The sequence below is a fragment of the Pistacia vera genome, unplaced genomic scaffold (genome assembly GCF_008641045.1).
Source record: "Pistacia vera cultivar Batoury unplaced genomic scaffold, PisVer_v2 Contig210, whole genome shotgun sequence".
NCBI lineage: Eukaryota > Viridiplantae > Streptophyta > Magnoliopsida > Sapindales > Anacardiaceae > Pistacia > Pistacia vera.
This window is the reverse complement of record NW_022196014.1, coordinates 510,978-521,815: the sequence shown is the minus strand read 5'-3', so window position 1 is coordinate 521,815 and position 10,838 is coordinate 510,978. Positions and strand designations below refer to the sequence as shown.

Here is a 10,838-nt window from a genome sequence, read left to right as displayed (position 1 = left end):
TAAGGGTGTTTTGGAGATATATCAAAAGTTTAAGGATTACTTGGTAATTTTTTAGGGCATTTTTGAAATAAATAAAAATTCTAGAAACTAATTGAACTCTTTAGGGGAATTTTTGTAATATATTAAAATTTAAAAGATTAATATGTAATTTTTTAAAAATAAAATTATTGCTGACATCATCGATCCAACCGACTGATCTAACCGGTTGGACCCGTTGACCCGAGCAACAAAACGGGTTACCTTCCGATCCGAGTTTTAAAACAATGAACACATCACGTTTATGAGAGAAAATTAATAAAAAATGTTTGTAAACATAGTATTACTAAAAAGGTATTTTATGATACAACTTCAAACTTTAAGGGTAGTCTGATAAAAAGTAAGAAAGTTGTCATTCGAATATAAATTTAAAAACCTTAGACGTAATTACCGTAATTTACGATAATCTCCGTCTAAAAATTCAATATCGTATTTAACAAAAACAGCAAAACCAAATTCATAAATTCAATATTATAAGAGAATTTAATTCTATTATGCAACATAAGCTTGAAATAGTCAACATCCTTACAAACTTTCGTTGCGGTTCTCTGCAAGGAAAATGTCACTCTCAAACTCGATTCTATGTATGATTCAAGTTCTAAACTATCAACGTAATACCATAATTTAAACAATGCTTGCAAACCTTTTGCATCAAAGTTACCTAAGATCCTCGAAAGTAAATATTTAAACAAAACTGTGCCTCATACACTCACCTGACAAGAATTAACATTTTTATGCCGGTTTCCCAGCGGATACGACTGAACTTCATCAGGGCTTGAAGAGCGGAGCTGCATAATGCCTCAATACTTACTGATATATAGATTGGAATGTTCAGGCAAAGTAGAGCAGGTTTTCCTGCTTAGATCTGTTGAAGAGTTTCAAAAGCGGGCCTTCCGTTTTCGAGCTGTGTACTTTGTGTCTGGGGGCACTGCATTTCCTTTTCTTCTCATTTGTTCCTTTTTCTTAAGTACCCATTCTCTACCTTTCCCTTTCTTCTTGTTTATTTTCTGCTTTTTCCTGGGCCTATGTCGGTCTGAATTGCAAACCTGCATGAGCGAAAAGAAAATTAAAAAGAAAAAAAGCACACCCATGATAATAAAACGTCAGCAATTAGAGATGTTTATCACAGTTTACCGTCTGATTTTCTTCATCTTCACTACTCTCATCGTCAGAGCAACTTTCCATGGCTTCAACTTTTCCCTTAGGAACCTCAGAACGTATGGATGGTGGACCACAAGTGAGGACTAGAAATTCTTTTCTTTTCTTGGAACTGCAATGAGACAAGTATTCTCAATTCAATGACCCATGGAAATTAACATGATGAACATTTCACCAGCATATAAAGATATTTTATTACGACTTTCGAAGTAAATCAAACATCAAAGAATTTTTTTCCAGAAAATGATAGTTATCTATTACCATTATTGAGAAAATCTAATTCCGCCAGTTTACTAGAAGGAATTGATTAATTGTTTGGCAACCACAACGTTAACAAAGAAATTTAAGATAGAAAAAGAAAGATTATAATTGGTCAGAAGAAAAAGATATGCTGGAAGGTAAAAGGAAAAACAGCAACGCCAGAGAAGCTGTGCACTGAATGAACATGCTAAAAAACAGCCAGCTTCATCCCATAGATTTGATGAAAAGCCCATTAAATGAATGCTTTCTCACCAGATCTCTAGCATACCTATGTGGGTAGTCAACAACAACACCACCAGCAAACCCAGCTCGCATTGCTGAACCTAATATCAATTCACGCTGTGCTACAGTTTCAGGATATACTTGAAATACTGCTCTTGCTCCCCTTGCCAAGATTCTATATAATGATCCAAAGAAAGCCCTAAAGAAAGAGATTGAGAAAAAAAAATTATTAGTTCCGCAACTCAAGAGACAATCCTAAAGCAAAGGATATTTCACTTGATGAAACCCTTAAGGATTTTATCACAACAGTAAAAAGAAACACATCCCCATGTATTTTTAACTAAATTGCAACTCAGAAAGTTAAAGATGAATAAAGGAGAAAAAGATGAGAGAATCCAAACATACTTCAATCGTAATCGTGGCTCATGAGAAGACTTGTCAGCATTGCATAACCACTGCTCACCCACAAAAGGTCAAAAAAGGAAAAAATTAGCAAGATGCCAGCAGAAAAGAATCTTGAATATTGGCACTCCACTGTCGCACTAATAAACATGGGATGGTATCTAAAAACTAATGAAAAACATATGTTCTCAAAACAAGATTATAATGTTAAAACTACTACCTATATGAGCTTATGAAGGAAATTAGCCCCAAATATTGTAACATTAATTGTAGTTAGCCAACAGTAATTAAATCCAGGCAATGCAAAATTTGAAACAAATTACTTAACATGCAGATTACTGGTATTTTTTTTATACCAAGACTTAATTAACATAGAAACTTGTCGCCATTGATGATCTAAAATTTGTGATATAAATCATAAGAAGAGTCCTAGAACACCCACCCACTATTTTATTGGTTTTGAATATGAAAAAAACTGTCATCTGCATCTTAAGAATGTGCCTCTACCACAAGACCTTTCTGGTATGAACAATTGGGTAAATAACATCTCTTCACGCTTGCAAAAACATAAGGTCTATTTGATAGCATCTCTGACTAGATAACTACCACTTCATTTCAGATGTTAACATAAATAACTCATCACTAAATTAATGTCTCTTTTCAATATATCCTCTCAGTATCCATAATTCAAGATTTGTAAGATGTCAAAAATTATCATTGGGAAGAGAAAAAATATGGCCTCCATTCATAAAGTTCAATTTAGCTGATAAACCACCAAATTTAAATCAGCTTCTCTCTCACTCACAACTGATTCTAAATCTTCCTGGCACTTTGCCACACACTGCCTATTTAACCAAAACCAGTATGTAAATACTGAAACTTGGTAAAAGTGTTATGGTCAAGTTAAAAGTACGATGATCACCAACTCAGGTCTCATACAAATCATACAAGATTGAGCTGAAGCTATGATCTTGTCAACATAAATCCAATTAGTGGTAAAGCATAACTAATTAGTTCATGTCTTCATCTTTTTTTCATTAGATTGTTTTTAAAAAAGTGTGCTGAGAAACAAAATTGCAAAGGGAAGTCTGTATTCAGCTTAAAAATCTGCTAACAAAGTAGCTAGAAGACTTGCACTGACAGGAAGAGTTAACAGGTTTTCTTTCCAAGCAATTTTTCAAGTACATCCCTATAATTGCTAACAGACAAAACATATCTATCAAGTGAAGCAAAAAGCAAACCTGAACAGCAGAGATACTGATAGCCCCATCAATAACTCCAGGGCGAAAACCTAAACCCTGAAACATTAAAAAAAAAAAACATATTACAACTCCTGCTAACTCCTAACTGAAGTTATTCCTAAGTCAGACTGCAAGTTAGTATTATGCATCAAAATACAAATACAAGACAAGCTCTTATTAAAGAAATGACTTTCAGAACCAGTTCCCCAACAAGCCAGAGCAAACAAAAAACTTGATAAAAATACACAGGAGACAAGGATTCAATAATGATACTGATTGAAGACATACATGAGAGTGAGAGAGTTTCAATTTTTATTGACTTTTGGAAACAATTGCATAACAAACAAAGCAAGCAAATTAATTTGAAAGATTAAAACACACAGAGATTCAACAATGATCATTATGTAGTACAACTATCTATCTTGGTACAATTGAAAACATGCATGAGAGAGAGAGACTAAGCATCAGATTTTTTTTTTTTTTTTTTTTTTTTTTTTTTTTTTTTTTTTTTTAAAGGTGCATTTCTGCAAGAGATATATAAATAAAAAAGAATATAGAAAAGGTAATTTTAGAAATCAAGCCTAAAATATCGTTCAGTGTTCAAATGAAAAGGACGTGTTAACCCAGCACTCTATCCCCAAGCACTATAATAGACATTGCAAATCCTATTTACACACAATTATATGCTATTTACAATAACATAAAGATATCACAAGTATCAACAGAAAGCAAAAGGACTTGGTTGGTACCTGACCCATGTCTCCAAGTAACAAATCACCCTCAGCCTCCCGCTCCAATGCAATATCTGTATTTGGAAAAAAAAAAATTATCATTAAAACACAAATATATAAGAAATAAACTCTCTAGCAAAATTTTTTTTTTTTTATTTGACTAAATTCAATGGTTACGTACCAAGCATGGATGGTGAAATGTCTAGACCGATCCATTGGTGCCCATTCTCAGATAATGTCTCTCCACTAAGACCTGATCCACAACCTACAGAATAGTACCAAAACCAATAAAAGTTGGCATCCAAATGTTAAATAATAATTTGGTATTACTTTAAGATTTCCATGACTTATAAAGTTACTATGCATACATCTCGAGAGCCAGTAACAAACCAAGAGCATGAGGCAAATCAAAATCCAAGAAAAGAATTATATAGAAGTTTACTCAACACTGAAAAAATGACCCAATGACCTAGATTAATTTGATTTATCTAATGATATGAATTATCTCAACTACTTTAAGTGCCGATAGAAGGAGTGTGATTTTTACCAATATCGAGGAGCAATCTTGGGACTCTATCATCAGGCAAAGCAAGAAGCTCTAGAGCTCTCTCTGAAAGTTGTGCCTGTAAAAACAAACACGCTTGAATTCAGTTATCTTTCTTCTATCCATGAAAAGACAAATAAAATATAGAGTAAAGAAGATAATTAAAAATAAATGAAATAAAACAAACCTGAATTTCAATTATACGAGAGGATGAAGTGTATTTGCGAGCCTCTTCAGCATCATAGAATATCTCAGGTGGTGCTTTTAACTCTGGCCGGTTCGACATCTCCTGTCAATAAACTCAAAAGTCCATCAAAAACTCCACTTACCATGATAATAAGCCTTAAAACAAGGATGTGAATCTAGCCTAGGCAACAGCAACACGCTCAAATCTAAATCACAAAACAGCAAGATACTAGAGGAGACTAGACAGCCACCACCCACTGCCCCACCAAGCTGTCAAATAGTCGGCATGGGTCAAAACACTTGGTTTTTTTCTTTTTAATTTACATATATCTCAAATTGATATTATCTTCAAAACAAACTTTTTTGGTTATATAGTTCAATAATCAAACAAATAGTCTACTCCTAAACACAACCCCTCATCTCGTCACTCTGGTTTTGGCGAAAGCAACAATCCAACCCATGCCCACCATTAGGGTTTAGCAACCCAAATCGTCATTTTAGTAACATTCAACTATCAAATTAGCAAGCAAATATTAATTGTAACGTACAATCACTTCACTAACATATAGCAGGTGGCTGAAAAAATATCACAATTAAAACCGCTAACGTTATCGAACCAGAACCACACTGCCCCAAATGATTAATATAAAATCAAATGAGTGAGTTACAACACTCAAAGACCCTTCACCAAACCCATAATTTTTTTTTTCTTTTTTTTTTTTGGTATGCCAAAAAATTCCTACGTTTCACAAACTATTCAGCAATTGGGGTGAGTCAAAATGTAACATAAAAGTTTGCTTCAAAGTGAAATAGTTTCAACATTGTAACTCTTAACTGATCAAACAAAACGGCTACAATAACAACTAACTATAAATAAAGGAAAAAAAAAAAAAGTAACGAACCTGAGAAGAGAAGGAGGAGTCGAAGTGGGTTCAATCTGCTTTATTAGTTCGCGCCAAGTACGAAGCAGAGAAGTTGAGGTTTAAGGGTTTGAGCTGCAGGCAAGGAGATGGCGAATAGTGTTATAAACCTCATGGTTGTGCGTAAACCTATTATAACATGTCTGAGGGTAAATTATTAAATACACCCCTGATATTTGAGTAGTATTTGATACCCTAATACATATAATAAATAAAATTAAACTAAAAATAATAAGAGAGAAAGAGGAGTCTACTTAAACTTAATTGTGGCAAAATTCTATGCGAGGATGGGAATAAAAGCCACACCCGAAATAATTTTGGGGGCAAGAGGCTGCGTTTGGTAGCTTTTTTAAAATAGCATTCTTATATGAAATAGGATAAGATTATGAGAAAGTATTTTGAAAAATATTTTTTGAAAATATTTAGATTTTTTAACTCTCTATATTTGTTAATTTAACTAAACACCCCCATAATAATAGTTTATAAATTAATAAAAACACCCACACCCATCTAACTATTGTCAACAATTGGCCACCAGCGTCGGAAGGTGGTTGGAAGCCGTTGGAATGACGTATGATTGGTTGGATCCAATTGGTCGTGTACCAATCTAGCCTTTTTCGACCAGATTACAGTCAAGATATGACTACCATTGATGACTAGATCCATGGTGGATCCGACTAGAAATGGACAGATCGACTCACAGTCAACTAGATCCAACTGATCATGCGTCATTACGGTGGCAATGGTGGTTGTTGGCGGGTGACAGTGGCTTGGGTGGGTGAGGGTATTTTTATTAATTTATAAATTAAAAAAAAAAGTAATTGTTAAATGTTTTGAATTGAATAGAATAAGATTGGATTTTTAGTTTAATTAAAAATTTAATTATTTCATTGGATTTAATAGGATAGTAAATACGATAGTGAAAAAAAAGCCTTCCAAACGAAGCCGGGTTTCCCCAAAATATATATTAAAAACTAAATAAAAGAAGCTAAAAGATAGACCCTCTAAGATATGACATAATACAAAATTCCCTATTCTTTAGTTATTAATTAAAGTTTGCTTCAAAGTGAAATAGTTTCAACATTGTAACTCTTAACTGATCGAACAAAACGGCTACAATAACAACTAAATATAAATAAAGGAAAAAAAAAAAAGTAACGAACCTGAGAAGAGAAGGTGGAGTCGAAGTGGGTTCAATCTGCTTTGTTAGTTCGCGCCAAGTACGAAGCAAAGAAGTGGAGGTTTAAGGGTTTGAGCTGCAGGCAAGGAGATGGCGAATGGTGCTATAAACCTCATGGTTGTGCGTAAACCTATTATAACATGTCTGAGGTTAAATATTAAAGACACCCCTAATATTTGATACCCTAATATATATAATAAATAAAATTAAACTAAAAATAATAAGAGAGAAAGAGGAGTTTACTTAACAACAAAGCTACGGACGCCGAAAATATGTACCAACCTACGTGTAACACGCCTCCAATTTTTTTAACAATTTTTTTTCTAGTGAACGGCCGTCCATCAAATTTGGACGGTCGTTCACTCACATGGACGACGGGCGTCCATATATAAGGGACGGGCATCCCCATTTAAAGGACGCCCGTCCATAAATAAAATATGAAAATAAAAAAAAAAAAACTTTGGGGACGGCCGTCCATAAATTTTGGACTGTCCATTCCTAATGGACGCCCGTCCCTTATGTTTGGACGGGCGTCCATACTTTAAAAAAAAAAAAAAGAACGTTTGGACGGGCGTCCATTACGTCCATTATTTTGGTTTCTACAAATTAAAGAAAAACTTTGGATGGGACGGGCATCCGTAATGGACGCCCGTCCATTACTTACGTTTTTAAAAATAAAACAAAAACTAACAGTTTCACACAAGGCTGATGGGTTTGAGATCGGCAATGCAGTTAGGAAGTGTTCGTATCTCACTTTCAATCCAGTGTCTTTCATTCTTTTCTTGAGTCTATGGATTCGCTTACTTGCATTATCTATTCGACGAGTATCAGTAAATGCAGTATCAGCTACTGGATTGCGACAACGAGCAAGGAAGCCACGCTTTTGTGAACTCTTTCCAATGATAGCAATCTCATGCAGTATCTCCTGCACATCATCAGCCAACTTTTTGACGTCCTCCAACAGTCTGTACGTTTGCATCCTGGTTGAAGTTGTGTAGCTTATCCTTATTCTCTTCATCGCTACTGACTTCCTCGAAAATCTTAAACTCTTGCCTCCATGGAATTACCTTTTTACAAAGGTCATTAGGATTTTTGAGGGACCTCAACCTGGAGAACAGCGTCTCCAGTTGCTCTAACTTGCTACGCAATTCTTGAACCATGATTAACTGCATGTCACACAAAAGAGAAGGATAAAACTGAGACTGAACCAGAGCTTGATCGTATTCATGGTCATGGATGCTTTAAAATATTCAAAACTTCTCGTTCTCTTACCCTAAATTAAAAATATAATTATAAACTTTTGCTAAAAGCATGGAAGATGCAGGACTCTTATCTGCTTCATCTCTTTGTCTTTTATAAATCATTTTATGTCTTTTTTCTTTATAAATCATTTTATGTCTTTTTTCTTTAGTATAGTGACATTCTTATTTGATGGCATGTTTTAGGTTGATCTTGAAAGAGTTGCAAGAGATACCTATGGTTATGTGGGAGCAGATCTTGCTACTCTCTGTACTGAAGCGACCCTTCAGTGTATCCGAGAGAAAAGCGTGACTTCCTTGCTCGTTGTTGCAATCCAGTAGCTGATACTGCATTTACTGATACTCGTCGAATAGATAATGCAAGTAAGCGAATCCATATACTCAAGAAAAGAATGAAAGACACTGGATTGAAAGTGAGATACGAACACTTCCTAACTGCATTACCGATCTCAAACCCATCAGCCTTGCGTGAAACTGTAAGTTTTTGTTTTATTTTTAAAAACGTAAGTAATGGACGGGCGTCCATTCCTTACGAACGCCCGTCCCATCCAAAGTTTTTCTTTAATTTGTAGAAACCAAAATAATGGACGCCTGTCCAAACTTTTTTTTTTTTTTTTTTTTTAAAGTATGGACGAGCGTCCATTCCTAAGGACGGCCGTCCAAAATTTATGGACGGCCGTCCCCAAAGTTTTTTTTTTTTTTTCATATTTTATTTATGGACGGGCGTCCTTTAAATGGGGACGCCCATCCCTTGTATATGGACGTCCATCCATATAATATGGACAGGCGTTCATGTGAGTGAACGACCGTCCAAATTTGATGAATGACCGTTCACTAGAAAAAAATTATTAAAAAAATCAAAGGCGTGTTACACATAGGCCGGTACACATTTTCGGTGTCCGTAGCTTTGTTGGTCTACTTAATTGTGGCAAAATTCTATGCGAGGATGGGAATAAAAGCCATACCCGAAATAATTTTGGGGGCAAGATGGCTGCGTTTGGTAGGTATTTTAGAATAGCATTCTATAATAGAATAGTATTTAATGAAATAGGATAGAATACATGTGTTTTGAAAATATTTAGATTCATTTTAACCTTCTATATTTATTAATTTTACTAAACACCCCCATAATATTAGTTTAAAAATTAACAAAAACACTCCCATCCATCCAACTATTGTCAACAATTGGCCACTAGCATCAGAAGGTGGTTGGAAGCCGTTGGAATGGCATACGACCGGTTGGATTTAGCTGGTCGTGCACCAATCTGGCCTTTTTCGACCATATTACAGCCAAGATATGGTTATCATTGATAGCCAGATCTATGGTGGATCCGGTCAGAAATGGACAGATCGACCCACAACCGGCTAGATCCAACTGATCGTGCGTCGTTACGGTGGCAGTGGTGGCTGCTGGCGGGTGACAATGGCTTGGGTGGGTGGGGGTGTTTTTATTAATTTATAAACTTTTATTAAAAAGGTAATTGTTAAATGTTTTGAATTGAATATAATTAGATTGACTTTTTAGTTTAATAAAAAAAAGTTAATTATTTCATTGGATTGAATAAGATAGTAAATACGATAGTGAAAAAAAGCCTTTCAAACGAAGCCGGATTTCCCCAAAATATATATTAAAAACTAAATAAAAGAAGCTAAAAGATAGACCCTCTAAGATATGACATAATACAAAATTCCCTAAGATTTTTGAAATAATAAAAATCTCTCTATTATTGGTGAAATGTTAGTGAGTCATTAAAGTTTATGCTATTATGAGTTAATAAATATTGTATTAATAAATTGTTTTCTTATTATTTTTTTTAAGGGGGTAAACAAATCACTTCCCCTGTGGTTTTTTTTAATAGTAATGCTACATTTACAAAAATATCTTACAAAGATCTTCATACAAAGTGATGTGACAAAAAATGAACATAATGAGTTTGATATTTTATTTCACTTTTTCATTCATTTTTTATCACGTCACTTTATATGGAAATCTTTGTATGATTTCTTTGTAAGTATAATATTATTGTTTTTTTAAATTGACAAAGTTCATTCCTTAGTTATGCGAATTATCCAACCACCTCCTTGTCATTATTTTTTGCAGTTAAATATAACTTTTGATCAATCTTGACCACTTACCCTTAAAAATACTTTTAAAAATAAAAAAAAAAACCTAAAAGTTTTTAAATTTTTTCTTAAATATACCAAAAAAAAATTAATAATAACCTTACCAAGTTCAAAAGAATTCTTAAAATTTATATATTTATTTGGGTTTTTCAATTTTTTTAAAAAGAATTTATCTTCAAGGTAATTTTATTGAATATTTTATGTTAAGTCAAATTTTAAATTCTTAATTTTGTAGAAACTCATTTTTAGGGGTAATTGGGTTATTGAATAAGTCAAAGTCGATCAGCTATTAGATTTAACGACAAAACTAACATCCGAGGAGGTGGTTGGATAATTCACATAACCAAAGGACCAACTCTTAATTTCTGAAACCACAGGGGAGGTAATTGTTCAAACCCTTTTTATAACGTCTAAATTTAACAGTTTAGAGATTTCTTTTTTTTATAAAACCTTAAAGAGTGAATTTAATTATTTTCTAAAACTTCCGGGGTTTAGCTATAAATTGCTTAATGCATTGTGTTAATTGAATCATATGTAAAACGTTTGTACAAGTGATAATGAAGAGTACTTAGGT

At 33.8% G+C, this 10,838-nt stretch overlaps 1 protein-coding gene across 2 annotated transcripts; it reads right to left on the bottom strand.

The window, feature by feature from the left end:
• Positions 1-508: 508 nt before the first annotated feature.
• LOC116129302 (18S rRNA (guanine-N(7))-methyltransferase RID2) lies at positions 509-6,917 on the bottom strand. 2 transcript variants are annotated; one of them, XM_031415050.1, is made up of 10 exons: positions 6,865-6,917; positions 4,783-4,884; positions 4,599-4,674; positions 4,233-4,316; positions 4,070-4,125; positions 3,321-3,377; positions 2,083-2,132; positions 1,724-1,876; positions 1,171-1,306; positions 509-1,082 (listed from the first exon to the last, which is right to left on the bottom strand). In XM_031415050.1, exons 2-10 carry the CDS (start codon positions 4,879-4,881, stop codon positions 915-917), a joined length of 879 nt encoding a protein of 292 aa, XP_031270910.1. In that variant the 5' UTR covers positions 4,882-4,884; positions 6,865-6,917; the 3' UTR covers positions 509-914. The 2 variants fall into 2 exon arrangements, with proteins under 2 accessions (XP_031270910.1, XP_031270909.1); XM_031415049.1 differs by lacking the exon at positions 6,865-6,917 and adding an exon at positions 5,684-5,834.
• Between the last annotated feature and the right edge of the window lie 3,921 nt (positions 6,918-10,838).

Excerpts from the sequence above, each read along its gene's own strand:
- LOC116129302 (XM_031415050.1), bottom strand. The coding sequence starts at position 4,881 with ATGTCGAACCGGCCAGAGTTAAAAGCACCACCTGAGATATTCTATGAT. Across the intron at positions 4,675-4,782 it reads CTCGTATAATTGAAATTCAG|GCACAACTTTCAGAGAGAGC; the intron begins GTTTGTTTTATT and ends TTGTTTTTACAG. Across the intron at positions 1,307-1,723 it reads GTTGTTGACTACCCACATAG|TTCCAAGAAAAGAAAAGAAT; the intron begins GTATGCTAGAGA and ends GTCTCATTGCAG.